The sequence below is a fragment of the Cotesia glomerata genome, linkage group LG2 (assembly GCF_020080835.1).
Source record: "Cotesia glomerata isolate CgM1 linkage group LG2, MPM_Cglom_v2.3, whole genome shotgun sequence".
In the NCBI taxonomy this organism is placed as follows: domain Eukaryota; kingdom Metazoa; phylum Arthropoda; class Insecta; order Hymenoptera; family Braconidae; genus Cotesia; species Cotesia glomerata.
The window spans coordinates 13,014,013-13,036,058 of record NC_058159.1 but is presented as its reverse complement, the minus strand read 5'-3'; the positions used below and the strand labels follow the sequence as shown (position 1 = coordinate 13,036,058).

The 22,046-nt window shown below is 34.3% G+C and overlaps 4 protein-coding genes across 8 annotated transcripts; 2 read left to right on the top strand and 2 right to left on the bottom strand.

Moving 5' to 3' along the window:
- The first annotated feature begins 1,216 nt into the window (after positions 1-1,216).
- Positions 1,217-3,422, top strand: LOC123260173. The gene is made up of 3 exons (XM_044721171.1): positions 1,217-1,317; positions 2,300-2,928; positions 3,298-3,422. The coding sequence occupies exon 2, from the start codon at positions 2,332-2,334 to the stop codon at positions 2,920-2,922; it is 591 nt and encodes a 196-aa protein (XP_044577106.1). The 5' UTR covers positions 1,217-1,317; positions 2,300-2,331; the 3' UTR covers positions 2,923-2,928; positions 3,298-3,422.
- A 39-nt stretch (positions 3,423-3,461) lies between these two features.
- LOC123260167 lies at positions 3,462-4,928 on the bottom strand. 3 transcript variants are annotated; one of them, XM_044721160.1, is made up of 5 exons: positions 4,562-4,928; positions 4,141-4,487; positions 3,992-4,060; positions 3,856-3,897; positions 3,462-3,787 (listed from the first exon to the last, which is right to left on the bottom strand). In XM_044721160.1, the coding sequence occupies exons 1-5, from the start codon at positions 4,624-4,626 to the stop codon at positions 3,510-3,512; spliced, it is 801 nt and encodes a 266-aa protein (XP_044577095.1). In that variant the 5' UTR covers positions 4,627-4,928; the 3' UTR covers positions 3,462-3,509. The 3 variants fall into 3 exon arrangements, with proteins under 3 accessions (XP_044577095.1, XP_044577093.1, XP_044577094.1); XM_044721158.1 differs by having other exon boundaries at positions 3,856-3,936; positions 4,562-4,918; XM_044721159.1 differs by having other exon boundaries at positions 3,856-3,936; positions 4,141-4,481; positions 4,562-4,912.
- A 2,632-nt stretch (positions 4,929-7,560) lies between these two features.
- Positions 7,561-11,216, top strand: LOC123260151 (28S ribosomal protein S30, mitochondrial). 3 transcript variants are annotated; one of them, XM_044721134.1, is made up of 5 exons: positions 7,561-7,657; positions 7,742-8,217; positions 9,794-10,392; positions 10,473-10,866; positions 10,948-11,216. In XM_044721134.1, the coding sequence occupies exons 2-5, from the start codon at positions 7,763-7,765 to the stop codon at positions 11,153-11,155; spliced, it is 1,656 nt and encodes a 551-aa protein (XP_044577069.1). In that variant the 5' UTR covers positions 7,561-7,657; positions 7,742-7,762; the 3' UTR covers positions 11,156-11,216. The 3 variants fall into 3 exon arrangements, with proteins under 3 accessions (XP_044577069.1, XP_044577068.1, XP_044577070.1); XM_044721135.1 differs by having other exon boundaries at positions 7,641-7,657; positions 7,748-8,217; XM_044721133.1 differs by having other exon boundaries at positions 7,608-8,217.
- LOC123260153 (lysosomal acid glucosylceramidase-like) lies at positions 10,968-21,664 on the bottom strand. The gene is made up of 6 exons (XM_044721137.1): positions 21,508-21,664; positions 21,129-21,444; positions 20,268-21,051; positions 11,689-11,963; positions 11,205-11,330; positions 10,968-11,105 (listed from the first exon to the last, which is right to left on the bottom strand). Exons 1-5 carry the CDS (start codon positions 21,551-21,553, stop codon positions 11,228-11,230), a joined length of 1,524 nt encoding a protein of 507 aa, XP_044577072.1. The 5' UTR covers positions 21,554-21,664; the 3' UTR covers positions 10,968-11,105; positions 11,205-11,227.
- Between the last annotated feature and the right edge of the window lie 382 nt (positions 21,665-22,046).

Sequence of the window (22,046 nt, the reverse complement as noted above, 5' to 3'; positions counted from 1 at the left end):
TTGAGTGAATTTGTTTTGCTTGTAATATCATATGATATGAAGATTTCTTATAAACAAAAATCATTTTTATAAATTATTTGTATTAATTATATTACATTATAATAACGTTTATTGTAAAATACCGAATTCTATCATAGCTCATAATTATCTTTTGTATTTATAAATATTAAAAAGGTTAATTTATTTAGTGAATTGAATTATTATCATATATTCCAGCTATAGGATTATAAAAAGTGTCAAAAGAAAATGCTATTTTTGCTTTTGATTTTAAATAAATATTTGCTAACAGTTAAAAAATATTCATTAACAAACAAATCCTTCTATCGGTGTATAAAATTGTCACGTATTTTTTATAACTTTTTTTTTTACAATTATTTATAAAATTTATTTATTTTTATGTTTCTTGCTATTGACATACGTATAAAAACATACTCTGACAGCCTCCCGTAGTTCATATTTTGACTGGCGCTGCAGTCACACTCATAGCGAATAGTCTTAAATGAGAAACTATAATACCTTTTGATTATGAAAAATATAATAATCAATATTGTTTTTTTTTTTTTTTTTTTTTTTTTAGAGACGAAAACTTTAATTTCAAAATTACGGAAAAATTGTTTGTTATCAATAAAAATTATTATGAGATATTTTTTTTTAACAATTCAATTTTTAGCAATTTCTTTTCCAGATCTTTTTTTATACAGTTAATAATTTCACCATAATTTCGAAATTAAGAATTTCGTAATCATCAAAAATTTGAATCATTTATTACGATTATTATTTTGAAGTCATGGAAAAAATATAACTTTATTTAAGCTATTTTTATCTGTGCAATGAAAAAAAAAATGACTTGGTTTTGACACCTTATGATGTGACTGAATCAAATGTTTCATGCAGTGTCTTAGATAGCCTAGCTGGTAGAGTCTTGGGCGCGCGACCAGATGAATCGGATTCGAGTCTCGGTCTAGACTGTCCGCAATTTTTTTTTTTATTTTATTGTCCGTGATAGTAGCGTAAAATCACCGTATTTGGACAGTATATTGAGCGTACAGTGTCGGTCATAACGTCGTAGATTCACTTGCGTATGCACCGTAAATATTCAATAAATTTATAGTAGATATCGTTCACAACGGTATCCGATGCTGACTGACAGATCGCTCGGTAAGAACGAACTTTATACGGTGAAACGACCGTGAAACAACCGTCATTCGACCGTGCTTTCACCGTGTCGCCGAAACTGCCAGGGTTTAAAAGATTCATCTGTAAACCCAGGAGATCCATCCACTACTCTGTACCAAGATTTTATAGTTGATACAGATGGTAAATTGTTATTGAACTTTTCTCGAACGTATCTGTAAGCCTTAGGCGAATAAAAATGTAAAGATAATGCAAAAGAACGGACTTGCGGTGTGTATCCTCTTCCATCTTTAACCTTCATATTTGCAATATTTGTTAAATCTTCTGGCATCATACTCTACATAGAAAAAAATATTATGAAGAAAATTATCGATCTAAAAATTTGACATTTTTTTTTTTCATTTCGCCATCTTTCTATTTAAAATAAAACAAACTTAATTTGTAAATATTGATAAGCGAAATATTTAATATTAGTTAAAATTTTTATACCGAAATCCGCTGAGAAAAGAAAAATAAAGTAAATATGTACAATTGCTACAAATATTTGATGATAAATACCTTATCAGAAAACATCAATAAACTAAATTATTAGTTAAATTCGTGATCCATAACATTTGTGTAAAATATTTACAATTTTATAATTATACAATTTATATTAGTTAGAATATACTATACCATTAGAGCATCACCACTCTCATCAGTTAAGGGGGTATTCTAGTGTAGAATTTCATAAAAATCGATTTTTTTTTATATTTTCAAAGTTTAACTATTTAAGAATATGTCTACGAGAGGATTTTTGAAAATTTAAATTATTTTCGGAGCTATAGACATTTTACTGACCCGGCCTCCAAACTGGTTCGGTTGGGTCTAGTCGAACAAAAGACATTAGGGATTCTCCGTCTACCTGAATCTATATTTCTCAGTTAAACCTTTTGTCCTTTATATATATGTATATAAAGGATATATATATATATATATATATATATATATATATATATATATATATATATATGTAAAGGATATATATATATATATATATATATATATGTATTTAGTGTAATATAATAACCCAAGGTGACGTATCTTTTATATTATTCAGTGTATATTATTCAAGGCAAATTAACTGATAAAATTATAAATAAATTGTCGTTGTATTATGGTTTAGCAATTCGCCGGCACCCAGACTCTGTTGAAGACATGAAAAATGCAGTTTGGGCTACTTATTACCACAATAGTTCCACAGACCAAGATCCACAGCATATGTATTGCCCACCTGGTGCGGAGAGTTGGTGTGCGTGGCAAAAAGCTGCATCTGAGGATACCTTAGAGGAGTTTCAGCATGATAATGTTCCTCTGTGTGATAAAGTTTTAGAAATTATAAAACCAATTTATGACAGTTTATCATCAGAGGAATTATTAACTCGATGTTTAGGTTCTGAAACTCAAAACAATAATGAGTCTCTAAACTCGTTGATTTGGACTTTCGCGCCGAAACATATTCATTCTGGACCTAAGATAATTGAAATAGCAACATTTCTCGCTGTTTGCATTTTTAATGAAGGTTTTATTCCAATTTTAAAAATGATGACCCTTATGGGAATGAAAATTGGGCCGAAAGCTCATTCATTTGCTGTGAGACGAGACAACGCCCGGATTGAACGCTCCGAAATACGTACATCCAACGCTTCAAAGGAGGCCAGAACTGCTCGATTGGAAGAGAGAAACGCAGAAAATAGTTTTTTTGAAGTAGAAGAAGGTCTGATGTATGAAGCAGGAATGGCAGATTGAATAAAAGTAAGTATAATATATCATTTCATGATTTTGACAGCGAAAAACTTTACGCGAAACTTTAAATGCGTTTTTCTCAGAACAGACTTTTTCAATATATTTGTCACGATTTCTCGAGTTCTACTGGACCGATTCACTTGAAATTTTCAGAGAATCTTCTTTATAGACCTCTCAAGAATTGGAACTAGCCTCATCCCCAAATTTCAATTTTGAATATTTTTAAAAAATTCGAGAAACTCAAAAAAATGGTAAAAAAAATCGTCTTTTTTTCAAACAGTCGCCATTTTGTCAAAAAATTTTTTTTTCACTCATCGCTAGTTCTGATTCTTGCGACATCATTGCAGATTAATAATCTTTTTTATTTTTTCATTTCAGATGACTAGGAGGGTTGAAATCATGTCAAAACTCATCTGCCAATTTTTTGACGCCCCCCACTTCATCGGCTGCCAGTTTTTTAAATTTTTGACTTTTTTTTTTTTTTATATTTTTTTATGTACTCTTGAAACATTAATAAATAACTGATAAAAAAATGGATACTAAAAATATTGATTGATTTTTTTTACGACACTTTAAAAATTACCTAAAATTCATGTCTCTACACTAGAATACCCCCTTACCATACGGTTTTCCTTAAGATGATTTATTAAATCTTGCAAAGATGAAATTTTTTTCTCGAGGTTCCTCGTTTGCCTCTGTAGCTGCTTTATTTTATCCGATTTTTTTTTATCAGTTTCTTTTATTAAAGAAAGGATTCTTTTACTCCTTTTAGGCGTCGCAAAATCTGATATTGAAATTTCACTAACATGACGAGGCTCGTAAAATTTACGTTTTCGAAATTGATTTGGGGAATCAATTTCATGTAGAACTTTAAATAAGAATAAAACAGTATTAATTAGAAAAATATTAACAATAAAATATAATATTTATTCTCACCAGTATTTTCGTCTTCGCTGATAGGATTTGATTTTGCATTTTCTATAAATTCATTTAAATCAGATTGGTTACAAGAGGCTCCTGGAATTAAAATATTTAACAATATTAAAAAATTAAATTTTTCCATTAAACTTACCAAAATTAATGCTACTATTATTTGAGGTTTGACATTCAGTATTGTCTACTTCAAAACATTTTTTTGGACCTACAAATAGTAGAAATAATATATAAATATTTTTTTTGTTACTATCCTTCTATGTTTATACATAAATCTTATTATTTTACTTTTTTGCAAAGTATTGAGTACATTATATTGGTTGACAATATTATTCTCAGAAAAACATGATGACGATTGATTGCTGACTCCATTCTCATCAAATACTTCCGATAGCGGCGTGTTCGGTGGTAATTTACTAGTTTTATCAATACTGAGTGGATTTGTTAAATAAAGTGTAGGAACTGCATTACGTTTTATAGAAGATTTAACAACTCCAAAAATTTTTGATTGATAAATATCATCAGCTTTGAAATGTCTGGAACATATGCAAGTTCTTTTTACATCATCATTTTCAGTTAATCCACAAGCATTTAGCCACTTCAAACGTATCTCCAAATTTTTCGGAAATCTAAAATTGATCAAATTTAAATATTATTAATAACATAATAAAGGATTTCATCTAAAAAATTAAAAATAATTTGCACTTACTGATGCAAAGAAATATTGTCAGCTCTCGACGCTTTTCTATCACATAAATAACACAACTTCACCATTTTTCAATAACTGATTGTTGGAAAAAGAATATTATTTAAATAAAAACAAAAGTTTTTTAAAATTTATAATTGTTTTTCTGAATTACAATAATAAATATATTTGTAAACAGAATCATAACCACAAAATTATTCCCCTCATTCTTCCCCCTCTATTAATATCATGGGGAATTCTCAAGCATGCGCAACGTGAACCAGGTATCTGGGACGAGAGAGAAAATAGTATATGTCGGCACCTTAATAGTGGGACATTCCTTCCCATTTAAACTGTCCATATAGAAGTATTACATATATGGGAACCACCGACTTCGAGCCGATACTTTTGTAACTATACTTCTCCCTGAGAACTTTAACTGAGCACTTGCTGTAGCTGAAACCACCGAATAAAATCAAGCTCTTCGTTAATTATTATTTATCATTTAAAACAGTCCATCTAACTAAAGTTTTCCTTTTTCTTCAACTTAACCCAATAGATTTCATTATCAAAAGCTGAATTAATAAACAACAATAAATTTAAATAGATCCCGCGTGACTACAAATCACACCTCAGTCCAGAAGGAGGCAGTACGAGCAATCTAGTGACCTTGCTGGACATAACAAAAACAAGGGGAAGAGGTCGATTGCCTACAAACCAATGACTTAGATTACCGGTGACTTAGATTCCGATTACCTAGATTTCCATAACCTAGAATCCGATTACCTAAATTATCAATAACGTAGAATTCCTATGGGGTAGATTACCGATTACCTAGAATCCCGATTACTTAGAATATTAAAACATTTATAGCTATTAAAAAAAAAATTAAAGTTTTTCTTTGATTTAATAAGAAAAATTTTTAAAAAGTCTTTTATAGGGCAGGAAAGAATAAAAAAAAACTCCCAGCGAATTCGAAAGGGGACGACGGAGTCACAAGTGGTCAAAATAATTAAATAAAGTTGATTATTTATCACAATAATATTTATCAGGTGCTAGTGAATACAAATATTAAATAAAATAATATATAAATTAAATAAACTGATCTCCCGCCTTCTTGTTTGAATAATTATCGGAATAATATATTACCGACTGTTACCTAGAAGAATAACTCTCTCCTTACTCTTTATCATCAGATCCGCCGTTACTACAGAGGTCGTTTATAAAATCCCGGATGGTTAACTAAGTGGGGGCAAAATTGAGGAAGTGGGGGAAAAAAACCGAAAGTACCCGGCGGCGACTTACTGGACATCATTAATGATTAATTATCAAAAACAATCTATTTGCAAAACTGACTCGAATTCCCTGGGATGATCTAGAAATGCTGTTAAAAATTACACTAAAAATAATAGTTATAATAATCAAAGTTGTTAATTTCGCAGTTTACATTTTAACATTAAGGAATTTATTTTATTCATGTATCTTCATCATGAACCGAAATTTTCTTATTGTATTTTTGACTGTATTCAAAAATTCCATTTATTCATTAATCTCTCTCTCTCTCTCTAGCAAAACCAATAAAAAGTTCACTAATGGGGTCCCTGCCACTAATGAAGAGAGGGAGAAAGAGAGAGAAAGACAGTTTATAAAGATTTATTTCTTGAAAATGTTCCAAGTTAAAAATTGATGGACATTTTGATTTATTTTTTAACATTCTGAGACAAAGAGAAAAAAAATGACCATAAAGTTAGCCGAAATTTAAAAATTTTTTGAATTTCTAACTTTCCGCTAAGAAAATTGAAAATTTTTAAAAATCGGGAAGTTATTGGTTTTACCCCGTTTTTCGACAATCGAGTTCTCATCAGATCTTGACGTTTTGAGGGCATAGGAAGCTTCCCTGAATGTTTTCGCGATGATGTCAGTATATCTGTGTGTGTGTGTGTGTGTGTGTGTGTGTGTGTGTGTGTGTGTGTGTGTGTGTGTGTGTGTGTGTGTGTGTGTGTGTGTGTGTGTGTGTGTGTGTGTGTGTGTGTGTGTGTGTGTGTGTGTGTGTGTGTGTGTGTGTGTGTTTGTGTAAACCTCTTATAACTTCTGAACGGCTTGACCGATTTCATCGCGGTTGACGCCATTTGAAAGGGCTTGACCAAACTTAGATTTTGAATACCATTTAGACCGATTCAAACCAGTAGATTTTGAGAAATCTCAACAAAACTACAAAAAAAAATTTTTTGAAATGTAATTTTTTTAGAATTACTTTTAAGATCAAAAAACCACGTCGATCACCGCAAGCTCGGTCAAAATCGGTTGATTCGTTCGTGAGTTATCGTTGTCGAAAGAAAACCGAAAAGTGTTTTTTCGGAATTACTTCGAAATTCCTGGCTTGATCGATTTAAACTTAAACATCAGTTATGAGGTTTTGAAAACTGCGTCGAATGCCACAAACCGCGTAAAAATCGGTTCATTCATTCAAAAGTTATTGCGGTTTGAAAATTCAAAAAATTGTGTTTTATCAAACTTCTATTAAACTTCTCGGCTGCCCAATTTCAAAACACAGTAACAAACATTTAAAAATTTTTTTCAATTTTTCTTATTAAAAAAAAATTTGCCCGCCAAATTGATGAAAAATTTGATTTGTGAATAGAAAATACTTGAATATAAATATTTTTAAGAAAAAATACTTGAAATTAAGGTCTAAAAGTTATACAAAATGCAGCAATACTAGAAAAAATCAGGTGTAAAAATTTTGCAGTTACTGTGTTTTAAAATTGGGCCTATAATTCTGATAACTTACAATCCCTATGGCATAGATTTCTTATACCTTGACAAAAAAAAGTTAATTTGAATAGATGGCGCCACATGTAATACAACTTTCATTTCATGTTAAAATTTAAGATTGTTTTTATAAAGCGACAATATAAAAAACCCGAATGTACCCGGTGCGACTTACTGGCTGGGATGACGGTGCTCCTTTTAAAATTATTCCACTTGCTACTATAGCGCCACCTTAATATGCTGGCTTTCACCAGACACTTTTTAATACACTGAGATGGTCCTCCTTACTTCTACCCTCCATACTTAAAATGTTGTCACATGCTCGTAGTTGTAAACTAGACGAATAAGGTTATCTGTCCCTAAATATATTTAATATTTTAATCACATCTATTAGTTAATTAAAATAATAACAGTTAAATTAAATTATTTAAGTTATAGGAAAATATCTCAAGAATGTTATTGATAAAAGTACATTCTAAATTACGAATTAAATATTTGTTACAAGCCGTAAGCAGTCGATATTTGCAAACTAAAACATCAAATATTAGTGATGTTGCTGAAAATCCTTTGTATCCTCCAATTGTTGATATTTCATTTATTGCAAAATGGAGAAGAAAGCATGATCTTTGGCATGAACAAGTAAAACAAGTTCCCACTGTAGAAGAAAAATGTTTGAAACTTAATATGCCTCGTTATTGGGGATTTAAATGTCTTATGATTAACGAAGGTAGTGTTTATTATAATGAGTTACCTCAAGCGCAATATATTACTCGAACGTATATTCCTCAAGAGTCATCCTTGCCTGTTTATTATGATAATTTAATATCGACTGAAAAATTGAATAATTTAACAGAAAACCTGAAAGAATTAATCGAACAAGGAGTCGCTTTTGAATTAGCCGGCCGCAAGTATGTATATAATTCTATTATGTTTATATTTATATTTTGGTTTGAATGACACTACTGAAAAATATTCCTGACAATGAATAATTATTTGTTATTATTAGTATGTTTCATTTTTAGCCTACTTATCTGAAAAACTGATAGTTTTCAACTAGGTTTATTCAATAGCTGACGACCTGCATAGTTTACAGTCGACGCTCTCTGTATTGGACCTCTCTGTATTTGACCGCTCTCTGTATTTGACCGCTCTCTGTATTTGACCACATTCTTCCTCTGTATTTGACGATTTTACACAACTCTTATGGACAAGGACGAGTCAAATACAGAGAATGGTCCTGTACGGGCGAGTCAAATACAGAGAGCGTTGACTGTAAAAATCTGATTTCATTAAAAATGAGCTTATAGTAAATTCACTTAATGTAGTTCAATTGTTACAAAAAAACTCTTAGATAAAGATGTTTCAACACATTTCAAATACTACAAAAAAGTTTTTATTTAAGGGGGAACACCACTGTGACGATCGAAAAAAAGAGGTGATTTTCGGGAATTTTTTTGACAGGGAAAATAAAGAAATTTGGGGATCGGATTTTTTTCATTTTATTAAGGGTACATTAACTAAAGATTATTACCCTACATTTTTATTAAAAAACATTTAATTATTATAAAGTTATTAACAATCTCGTAGAGCACTAGAAAAAATTTCCCCCTTCATGGTCGGTTCGATAACTCAAAAACGGATCATCTAAAAATCAAAACCCAAATTGCTTTTTAATCAGTAAGGATGTAGTTCTCGTCGCACATACGGAATTTAAAAAATGTTTATTTTAAAGATTTTTTTAGCCGGGTTAAAACAAAAAAAAAAACAGTAAGAATAGCGAGAAAATTTTCAATCAGCCGTCATTTTTTTTTAAATTAAAATTTTTAAAATTCCGTACGTGCGACGATAACTACATCCTTACTGATTACAAAGCAATTTGGGTTTTTATTTTCAGATGATCCGTTTTTGAGTTATCGAACCGACCATGGAGGGGGAAATTTTTTCTAGTGCTCTACGAGATTGTTAATAACTTTGTAATAATTAAATATTTTTTTATAAAAATTTAGGGTAATAATCTTTAATGTAACCTTAATAAAATAAAAAAAATCCGATCCCCAAATTCCTTTATTTTCCCTGTCAAAAAAATTCCCGAAAATCACCTCTTTTTTTCGATCGTCACAGTGGTGTTCCCCCTTAAAAATAAAATTTTTATTTTATTTAATATATTTTTAATTGAAAATAAAAATAGAAACTATAAATTTATTTCTGACTATATTTAAAATTAACAGCTTTTTGACTTCACTCTACTTATAAGTCCGTTAAAACCAGAAAAACACATTCTTAATTATGATTTCAAAATTGGGAAAAGATCTTAAAATGATTATCTTAAAATTTTAAAAGGTTTTCTTTCAGTCTTGACACGATTATTTTTCATATGAGTACCTACTCTTTTCTCAGACCTAAAAAATGTATAAATTTTTTTTTATTTTGTTTTTTTTTTTTTTTCAATAGCGTAAAACATATTAATTTTTATTTATTACTTAGCCGGACCTTGGATCAAAAACGTAAAACGTATGAAGATTCACGTAAAGTTGATGACCACATTGGAACCGTTGTGTCCAAGCAAGTTAACCGATTAATGTCATCAGTATTAGCTCAAGATTATCCACATTTGCTAGATGTTCAAATGGATTATGACCCTAGAATAGAAGCAGCTTGGTTTTTTGGTGGTATTAATACAACTAATGAAGTGAAGATATCATTAAAGAAAAATCATTGTAAAGAAGCGTTAAATGAACCGATAGATCGAAAATTTCAATATTTGGGAACACCAATATTACAACTCCGACACCATTATCCCTTAAACGAATTAATACCTGTAACTGAATGTGAGAACCCACAGTTTCAAGTTCCAGAAGTTAAATTTGACCCCAGAACATATGGAAAATCTCTTAAACGACGTCATATTACTTCATTACCTGGATTTTGGCCAGGAGATTCATGTGAGTTTGGTTATATTTCTTATCATAAACGTGGATATTTACTGGGTAGATCGAAAGAATTTAATGATAAAGTGGATGCACTCAAAACACATGCTATTTTTAGTAATTATGGTTGGCTTTTATCCCAAGCTAGTCATTTAGGTAACTTTTACTTTTGTTGTATTTTTACTACTAATACTGTTTATTAATAATATTAACTCATTATTATTGATTATCGTTAGGATTTTCAACATTCAATGACATTACTTATCCATTGGTTAACCAAATGATCATAACTAATGGTCAATATTGGTCATTTAGTGCTTATCAGTTGAATACAATTCTTTTTAATCAATCGCACGCTGACAAAAATCCAAAAAGAAATATATGTTGGATTACTGATCCTATCAAGTTATATGAAAAAATCGAAAATAATAAATTAGTAGGATTCAATGATGAGGTTATAAGAAATTTGATTAAATTTTATATAAACGTCCCTCATCAAAGAGTTGGTATTAATATGAAACCATACTTGGGCGTGGAAGAACAAAAAGTGGCAGATATAAAAGATGATGATAAAAGAATTTGGCTGGAAAAAAGATACAAACACTTAATGTCATCAAGGCCAAGACACAGGTATTTATTACGATTGAAAAATAATTAACAAAATTTATGAGCTGTTTTTTTTTTTAATTTTTTTTTTTTTTTTTACAACAGGCGGATGCCCGAGCTGTTTCTTTGGCAAAGAATTTACAAGCATATGTTTAAGACTAGACCTATGGATAAAAAACGTACCCACTATGATTATGGTATTAATCCATTTATACGTAGATTGGATAATCATTGTCCAGATTATATACCAAAAGCTTTGAGACCTGATGATGAAAGAAAAGTTAAATTTGCTAAAACTTATTATCCCAAGTAAAATATCAACAATCGTAATTATAAGAATAGGTTTTTATAAATAAAAATACCTGAAAATTGTTTATTCTCTTGTTCATTTTCTATAAATAATTGTCTGTATAGTCTGTTGTGAAACTTTTGAGTTGATATTTCCTTTATTTGGATCGACGATGGTGACATTCTTAGATTGATTATCCCTAAGAAACGTGATACGTAAATTTTTAAAATATATAAGGTATTTGACACCAAATCGACTACTTTTAAACTTCTTTTAATTAGACAGAAATTTTTTTATTTTTTCGGAAAAGCGTTTTTCAGAATTCCATAAAATTTTTTTAATTTACTGAGAAAAAGTTACTATTTTTCAGAATAGTTAAGTAAATTGTTGACAAAAATTCTGAGAACTGATTTGAGTAAGATAGATAACAATGATAAAATATCGGTAAAATTAAAAGAATTTGTGTATAAATAAAAGTGGTTGAGTTTGCGTGAAACGACCCAGACGTAACTGATAATTTCGAATATATTTTTAAAAATAAATTTTTAAGTACATACATGTTGTAAAGCACTATAACAATAGTATTATCTGGTGTAATAAAAGCAACAGATCTAATGTCAATGTGAGGGCTAAGATCAATTCGAGTAGATCCTCGTGGAATAAATTTACTGAAATGTGCGATTGCATAATACATGGGCTGTTTATAAAATTCATCTTCTTTGGAATTTACAATAATTGGAGAGTCGACAAAATTTCCAGCCCAATTAGGACCACCTTCTTCGTTTAATACAAGATTCCAATCCACCCATCCAGTGACCCAATGATTTAAATCCTACGGTTTATTTTGATAAAAAAATTACCACTTCATATTCTAGCTTATATCAGAATAAATCGTTATTTTTCATTTTTTACATACTACAACAAAAAACAGTGTATAAAAAAGACATTTAATTATAGATGAGTGCTTCACTTAATAATTCAGTCTTTTCAACTCACCAAATGTTTTATTAAACTTGTGGTTATATTTAGTGTGTTATTGCTATTACTTATAATAACGAAAAAATATCAATTACTTTACGAGTTCAATTTAAATAACGATTTGAAAAAGTTTTGATAGAAAGAATGTATTTTGTAATTTAGTTTTTATGCATTAAAAAGAAGTTTTAAATCAAAAGCTTATTACTAATTAATTTGCAATACATTTTTATCAAAAACAGTCAATGATAGAAAAATAAAATATAAAAATAATTACTTTAGAGAAATATTTATATTGCAAATTTTTTTCTATATTGAAAACAATAGGGTCATTCTACAAGAATCGTTTAAATCACGAAGCGAATTTGAGTTTTTTTTGTTTCTTTGATTTTTAAATTAAAAATGATCCTGCGGAGTGACTCTTCCGGGTACAGAAAGCAAAATTTTCCATAAATTTTATCATTTTCATATCCATAACATATTGATATCTATCTTCTATCTTCTATATATATAAAAATAACTTGCTGTGCGTTAGTCTCGCTAAAACTCAAAAACGGCTAGACCGATTTTTAAAACTTTCTTTTTGTTTTGTTCACTATAGTTCAGGGATGGTTTAGAAATATAAAAAATTTTGAAAAACCCGAAAGTTCAGCTAAAAAAATTAAAAAAAAAATGAATAGCTGTGCGTTAGTCTCGCTAAAACTCAAAAACGGCTAGACCAATTTTCAAAATTGTTTTTTTGTTTTGTTCGCTATCATTCAGGAATGTTTTCAAAAGAATAAAATTTTTGAAAAACCCGTAAGTTCAGCTAAGGAAATCGACCGATCTAAAATTGTTAATCGTCTATATTGAGAAACTTAGAACTTTGATACGCTAACTAGCGGTTCAAAGTGTAAGTACTCAAGGTAGGCTAATTTTGTATACATGTGTACATGTGTAGTCTACTTTGAGTAGTTCATTTTGGAATACCAGAGGTGTAATACCTAAGCCACGCCTATCCTAAGGATCCCAATTCTGTATATATGGACAAAAAAAAAATTTCATAAATTCAGTGTTGATTTTTTGGGATCTTGATTTTCAGGCGATAAGAAGAAGCGAGTTTCATCTAATAACTTGACAAAATTCTAACCGTGCTCCATACAGCCAGTATTTATTCTTTATCGAAGTAGATTAGAGTTTAAAGATTGATATTCGCTGATCGAAAGGTGTAACAAAATATATTGTAGGTGATACGAAGTTCACCGGGTCAGCTAGTACTGTACAAAAAAATTAGGAAAACGGTTGACCCTAAAGGCCATCCCTGCAATTTCCCGCTAACTCTATACCTAAGCACTCAACATTTCACTCATTTCGTTTTTGAGCTCGAAGAGCTCGAAAATATTATTTTTGGTTTATTTTGAGCTCTCCGAGCTTAAAGAGATGACTGTTGTGGCAAAAATTTTGAGTTTTTGCTTTGACGAACGTTAAGTAATAAATTGAAAATTTCAAAATTTTACGGCATTCAACGCAGCTATTTGAGCTCTTTAAAGATTTTTGAAGCTTGAACTGGTCTCAGACTGAAAATGATATAGAAATTCTGAAAAAAACATTTATCTCGATTTTTTTCGTTAACCATAAGTCACAAACAAATCAACCAATTTCGACCAGCTTGGCGGCAATCGACGTGGTTTTTTGATATTATGAGCTGATTAGTTTGTGGAACTGATCAATAAAGCCGTTTAAAAGTTATTAAAACAAAACCACATTTGAAAAAATTTTTTTTTTTAGTTTTTTGGAGATTTTTCAAAGTCTGCCGGTTGGAATCGGTCCAAATTGTATTCAAAATCTGAGTTTAGTCAAATCCTTTCGTATGGCGCCAACCGCGATGAAATCACACACACACACACACACACACACACACACACACACACACACACACACACACACACACACACACACACACACACACACACACACACACACACTCGGGGCAGAAGAGATACTGCTACCGGGCGCGTCTCCCCGAGCGGATGGGAGAACGCTCGATGTCCTTGGATGACACTTAATCTCTTAGTTGATGAGGTACAGCGGGTAGGAGCCAAGCAAAATAACCAAACAAAATAAGCTCCCGTGGACAAAACTCCCCTTTAATGGGTTGGTCACACTAACTGACCTAGCAAGACGATTGGTTCCTGCTGTAACTCACTGGGAGTGTCCGGAACCTGTATCGTAGTTTCCGACGATGCAGGCCACGGCTGATGTGAGCTTGCTCTGCCGAGGTGAAAGTTACAGCAGTGGATCAGGAGCCAGCCACTTCGGGCCTTGATCAGGAAGTACGCAGTGAGTGTTACAGATCGGAATCTTCACCGCTCCGAGCGAGTCTAGTCCGTCCGTGTATTCCGGGACTGGCTAAGTGTCGGCTAGGCCTCAGGGAACTGGGGTAGGAGTACTATCTCCGAGGGTACACCCGTTCCTAGTTATGACAACCCGCTCCACTCCGTACGATGCGCTGGTAAATCAAAAAAGTATGAGTAACCCACAGGAAATAAACAAGAGTGGAAACGGGCTACATGCCCAACAAGCAGCGATTGAAACGAGCGCTGAAATGAAGCGGTCACGAGCGTTGGAACGCCTAGAGAAACTGACCAGCGAGTTAAATGTTTTCGTTCAGTCAAAGGTCAACATCCACAAGGAGATAAAAAACAAGACGACTAGTGTAGCGAACGCACTTCAACGTTTCAAAAAACTGGACGAAGAATGGCGCTCATCATTACACCGCACCCCTTGTGCTACATCGGAGAGAAACAGTCAAGTGGTTGTTGAAGAAGCGATGGACACTGGAGCCGAAAGTCACGGAGACTCAGTCGCTGAAGAAGAAAGTGAAACTATCACAACGGCAGAGACTGAATCCTTTGACCAAGACGGCCGCATCCTGAGGAAGTTGAAAAGAAAAATTCGTTCTCCCGAAGGCGGAGCTTTTCATACTCCCAAGAAGCTGAAAGACCTTGGACCTGGTTATCCCATCAAGAAGCAGGAAGTGGTTAAGGATCTTCCACAAAACTCTGGTGAACAGAACAAGAAGCCAGGCAGGGAAAAGGTGCAGTCCAGAAAGGACAAGAAGAAGGAGCGCAGGAAACTGCCCCCAGAAAAACCTCTGGTGCCTCCACCGAAACCGAACCAGAAGCCAAGAAGAACAGCAACGAGACCGGATGCACTTATTATCCGTCCAGCGAACAAAGATAAGTATTCTGAAATACTTACACGGATCAAGGCGGACATTCGCCCAGATCAGGTCCGCAACACAGTCGAGAAGATACGCAGGACCGCGACAGGGAACATTCTCATCACGCTGTCGAAAGGCAGTAGTGATAGAGGTAAAGACCTGCAGAAGACTATCGCGGGAATACTTAAGGAGGACGCAAATGTCATTAGTACAGGACCTGAAGAAGACCTGGAAATTCGCGATATTGACGATACTACAACTAAAGATGACATTCTAACAGCTTTACAAGAGGCAGCTGGGAACGATTGTGGTATAACAGTAGAGACCATTAAAATTCATAAGGTCTTACGTAGCAGAACACAAATTGCGTCGGTGACTCTGGCAGCAACGGTAGCGCAGAAAGTGGTAGGAGAACACGGCAAGATTAGGATCGGCTGGACCAATTGTCGTATTAGAACAGTACTAAGACCAGTCCGATGTTATAAATGCTGGCATTTTGGACACCGTGCGGTTCAGTTCACAAGTGAAGTCGACCGCTCCAAACTTTGCATTAAATGTGGAGAAGAGGGACACAAAATCGCCGAATGTAATAAGCCTGCTAAATGCGCACTGTGTGCGGATCAACCCGGTACAGAGAATAACGCCCATCATGCCGGCACAAGCAGATACCCAGTATACCAAGAGGCACTCAAGAAGATAACTGATAAACGAAAATGAGAATACTGCAGCTAATTATCAACCACTGTGAGGCGGCACATGATTTGCTCATGCAGACAGTACGTGAACAGAAGCTTGACCTTGTGCTTATATCGGAACCGTATAAACACCTCGGCGGCCAACCATGGGAAACTGACTGCACCACAAAAGCTGTCATATGGTCCTATCGCAAGCTCCCCTTCCAGAGTGTCGTTAACAATGGCAGCGCCGGCTTTGTAGCAGCATCGGTAGATGGCATCCGATTTTACAGCTGCTACGCACCACCTAGCCTCACTATTGTTGAATTCATGGACTTTCTGGATCGACTGACGGAGGACGCGAAGCAGTACTACCCAGTGGCAATAGCTGGAGACTTCAACGCCTGGGCAGTGGAATGAGGCAGCGAACACACCAACGCTCGAGGTAAAGAACTACTTGAAGCTTTTTCTACATTAGATGTAGTATTGTTAAACAGCGGCGATGCGCCGACGTACACTAAAGGAGACGCAAGTTCTATTGTGGATCTTACTTTTGTCAGCAGCAGCCTCATCAGAGGAAACTACGACTGGAAGGTGATGGAGATCTACACGGCCAGCGATCACAATGCGATTCTCTGGGAAGTATCAAAGGACCAGAATCCTAGAATACTGGCTAAGAAACTTGACATCGTTGGGTGGAAAGTGAAATCCTTTGACCCAGGTGCTCTAGCAGCTGCCCTAAATAGTAAACCGCTTACTACTGGATCTGCAGAAGAAATGACCAAGGACTTGATGAAGAGAGTAACCCAGGCTTGCGACACCTGCATGCCCCGTAAACGGGGCATGAACCAAAGACCTTCGGTGCACTGGTGGAACGAACACATCAGCTTCCTACGGAAAGAGTGCTCAAGAAAAGAAGAATATCTCAGCGTGGTTATCGGCGGCCTGACTCAGCGGAACTAGTCGCAGAATACAAGAAAGCTCGTTGACATTTAAACAAAGCCATCAAGGATAGCAAGAAGAACTGCTGGAAAGAGCTAATCAACGAGGTGGACAAAGACTTGTGGGGTAGACCTTACAAGGTAGTCATGGCACACCTGAAATATCAGCCAATGCCGTCTCCTACGTGTCTTCAACTCTTACAGAAGATCGTGACTGCGCTGTTTCCACGACAGCGCGTTTTCAACTATCTGTTGACACAGGACGAACTGAATGATATTCCACCTGTCACGAAAGAAGAACTGATGGAAGCTTGTAACCGCGTCGGGAATAATAAAGCACCGGGATTGGACGGAATCCCTAATATTGCCTTGAAAACATCTATTAAAGCAGCGCCAGCGTTATTCCTCGACGTCTACAACATCTGCTTGAAGGAAGGGATTTTTCCTCGGAAGTGGAAACAACAACGGCTGGTACTACTTCCTAAAGGGAAAAAGCCACCGGAAGAACCGTCATTTTATCGTCCACTCTGCATGCTGGATACAGCCGGTAAGATACTAGAACGTATAATCCACCAAAGGATAGAAGCAGTTGTCGATCCACTCTTAGCAGACAATCAGTACGGATTTCGGAAAGGACGATCAACCCTGGACGCGATCAACCTGGTTGTCGGTATAGCCAAAGACGCAATCGCCGGTACCAGATGGAAGGGGGGAACGAAGAAATATTGCCTGGTGGCAACTTTAGACATAAAAAATGCCTTCAACTCCGCCAACTGGGATTGCATCATGCAAGCCCTTCAAGAGATGAACATACCAGGATACCTACGAAGGATAGTCGCTAGCTACTTCACAGATAGAGTCCTGAGATATGACACGAAGAATGGTCCAAAGGAGTATGATGTTACTGGAGGTGTACCGCAGGGTTCTGTTCTCGGTCCACTTCTCTGGAATGTCATGTACAACGGATTGCTGAGGCTGAAACTACCAAGAAATGTCAAACTGGTAGCGTACGCGGATGACGTAGCCGTAGTAATCGTCGCCAAACATCTTGATGAGATAAAAAATATGTTCGCTATCACCTTTGAGCGAATTAACCAGTGGATGGACACAGTAAATCTACAACTGGCTAAACAGAAGACCGAGGCTGTACTTATCACTAGCAGAAAAGTGGTGGAAACGATCAATCTAAACGTCGGAGACCAAGAAATCACATCCCAACCATTCATTCGATATCTGGGAGTGATGCTCGATGCCCGACTTAACTTCAAACAACAAGTTGAACACGTGACCGCCAAAGCATCAGCAGTAGTAGCCAACTTAGTACGATTGATGCCCAACATCGGTGGCCCGAAGCAGACAAGGAGGTCATTGCTATCATCAGTAGTTACATCGGTCCTCACATATGGTATATCCATTTGGGCCGACGCACTTGAGATCCAAGAATCATGGAGGAAAGCATGTCCAGTTTACCGACTGAGCGCGCTAAGAGTAGCCAGCGCCTTTCGAACAATATCAGAGGAAGCAGTGTGTGTCGTTTCCGGAACTTTGCTGCTCAGAGTCCTAGCTGAGGAAAGACGGGACCTTTACCAACGAAAGAGGACAACCGCACAAAGTGCCGAGGAACTCAGAGCTAAAGAACGGCAGAACAGCATCACACGATGGCAATCGTAGTGGGACGCCGCGACAACAGGGAGATGGACACACCGTCTCATACCGAAGATCGACGTTTGGCTAAACCGAAGTCATGGCGAGGTCAATTACTATCTGACGCAGTTGTTGTCAGGACATGGATGTTTTCGGACGTATCTTCACCGCTTCAAGCATGATGATTCACCGGAGTGCCCGTCCTGCCCAAGAATCAATGAAGACGCGGAGCACGTTTTCTTTGAGCGCCCACGATTTTACCCACAGCGAGATGAGCTGGAGATGATCCTAAGGAAGAAAATCCAACCAGAGACAATAGTAGAAGCAATGTTGTCATCAAGAGCCTCCTGGAACGCCATCAGCACATTTGCAACAGAAGTCCTCATAGACTTGCGTTCCATCGAAAGAAGAAGAGCAAATGGCAACAACTAGAAGAAAGGTAAAATAACACCTTAGCTACCAGAAGAAAGAGCAGTAGCTAGATCCTCCCCTCACGAAGTAATGCCTAACGGCGGTTTCCATGAGGGATTAGGGGAAAGAGGAAAAGGGGTTTAGGGTTTAGTGGGTAGGGGCGCTAGCGTCGAGTTTTAGTATGACACTTCGTCGAATCGCCACATATCCAGGCCTAACAACTATGCCTAGAATCCGTAAAAAGGATTCCCCCCCCTTAAAACAAAAAAAAAAAAAAAAAAAAAAAACACACAGACAGACAGACAGACAGACAGACAGACACACACACACACACACACACACACTTTCTAAGACGTTAAAACGTCGAAATCTGATGAAAACTCGATTGTCGAAAAACGAGGTAAAACCAATAACTTCCCAATTTTTGAAAATTTTCAATTTTCTTAGCGGGAAGTTAAAAAAAAAAAAAAAAAAAAACTGCAATGCAATAGACATAGAAATAAACAAAAGATATGAAAAATTAATCGGTTTCACGATGTCACTATGTCACTTTGTGTGTGTATGTTCAAAATTTTCAAAAAAGTGTTCTATTAATACAACTACTAAATTTTCGAGGTCTAAAAGAAATTTATAGGTTTTATTTTTGTGCTCGAAAAGTTTAAAATATTATGATTAAATTTTTTTCAAGCGTTTTGCGCATAAACATAGCGGGCAGTTTTAAGTACGGCCGATTCTAAGTATGGACCGATTTGAACCGGTAGATTCTGAGAATTCTTAAAAAAACTACAAAAAAAAATTTTTTTTTTAAATTAAAATTTTCTTATTCTATTTTGATCAATTTAAACTTGAAGTTATTGCGGTTTGAAAATTCTAAAAATACTGTTTTATTAAACTTCCGTCTGACTTTTGAGCTCGGAGAGCTCAAAATGACAAGAAAATTATATTTGTAAGCTCGAAGAGCTCAAAAACGTAATAAGTGCAATTTTGAGCGCTTAAGTATGAAATTAGCGGGAAGTTGCAGGGATGGCCTTTAGAGTCAACCGTTTCCAAATTTTTTTTTCCCGTTTTCTAATCAGAAAGTATTGTAGGAAATTTGAGTCCTTACTTGATGAATTTTGTTTTGATAAGTTCATTGAAGCATTTTTAAATATAGTCTCTAGCCTCTGTCAAATGTCTTTTTTATATAATGAGAAAAGTTTTTCGTTATTCTTAATGAAAAGTAAGAAGTGACTTTACTGAATCATTCTGGTATATTATTTAAATATAAAATTAAAAAATTTTAATTTTACGTCTATAATGCTTGTGATATATCTTTCGCCTCGTTGCCAAGATCCTAATCGAACTTTTGGAATGTCCCATGATGCACTTCCTGTACATGCTTCTGTCATAAGAAGAAACTTGTTTGGAAATGCAGAATGAGTTCGATCATATAAATCAATTGAAAAATAATTATCCATGTACCAATGGGTAGCAATACCAGCAATATATTTGTCAATTTCGTTGCTATACTCATACATTGCCTGAATATACCAAGGCAAATCAAACCGCTGATCATCTAATGCTAAAATAATTGTTTCATTCGATGTCGAATTATTTATAGTTGGTCCTAAATTGTTAATAACCCATGGTGTTACTGTATTAGGAGTCCAACCCATGTCATTGAATTTGACTAATTCTGGTACAAAAGCATTTGCAGGTTCGTTCCCTGTAGATATAGCCCAAATTTTTAGACCTCTACTTTTATAAATTTCCAAAAATTTAACTAAATATTCAGCATATGTTTGATAGTACTGTTTTTTTAAAAATCCTAAAAATCCAGTATAATTATTATTTGTTTTCATCCACGCGGGTGCTGTCCATGAAGCAGCTATAAAATTCAATTCATTATTCATTTCAAGAGCTCTCTTCATAAATGGTATCTTGTAATCTGTATCCTCTTTTGTTAATGAAAATTTTTTCAATGAAATATCTTCCGGAGTGTCGTCAAGCGTATAAGGTCTTGTAGAGAAATCAGTACCTCCAACCGGAACACGGCCTAAATTATATCTGCTTCCACCTTCACTAAAATATGATCTAAAAATGAAATTGTTTTTTAGACATATTGAACTTATGAAAATTTATCAATGTATTATCATATAAAATATACTGACTGCAACAATTTTTCTTGAGTTGAATCACTGAGACTTTCAATATTCATTCCAGCGGAATCAGTAAATGCACCTCCAAAGCCATGGATAGTTTGATATTTTTTTTCAAGTTGTAAATAAAGTTTTATACCGTTTTCCTTCATTGTATCGAAATGGTCAAGTCTTGATTGTAATCGTTGACCACTCTTACTAGATTCGTATATTCTAAACTGTCCATCATGAGGTAGTTGTAATATTACTGAGTCACAATATGTAGCATTGCATACACAAACATTACTATCATCTCCAAAGCTCCGAGGTACACAGTGTTCAGCAGATACTAAATAATAAATATTGTCACAAAATGAAATTATACTATGTATAATTTTTTAAATCGACTTACTTATAATACTGGTGTACAAAATAATCAAGAAAATAATTTCTGCCATGATGAGCTATAGAGATTACACGTCTATTACATGGTATGTTGAAATTTCATAACTCTTATAGAATGACTATAGTTAGTTCAGTAAATGCTTGGATATTTTGAACTTAAAATACTTGAATATATTCATAATTATTTTGCTTATCAAAATGTCACTTGAAAAAAAAATTTACCTATCATGCATCAGGATGACGCAACAATTTTTTCTAAATGTAATACACATTGTAGTTAATTATTAGATTTGAAATTCAAAAAGCAAAATTATCTAATCTGTTATTTTAATTTAATATGTGCTTAAAATTTTCTATGAAAAAATAACTCGAATCTATAAATTCGATCTTATCTGAAATAATTTGAATGATTGAAGAAGATTTAGTACTTTGAGGTAGTCTTGCTCCAATAATATCAAAAAGTTTTGGATTATATTCGCTGAAAGATTAGAAAGGCTTGTAACAAAATGAGCCGCCATTTTTGTTCAGGACTGTACCCGTGTGGGC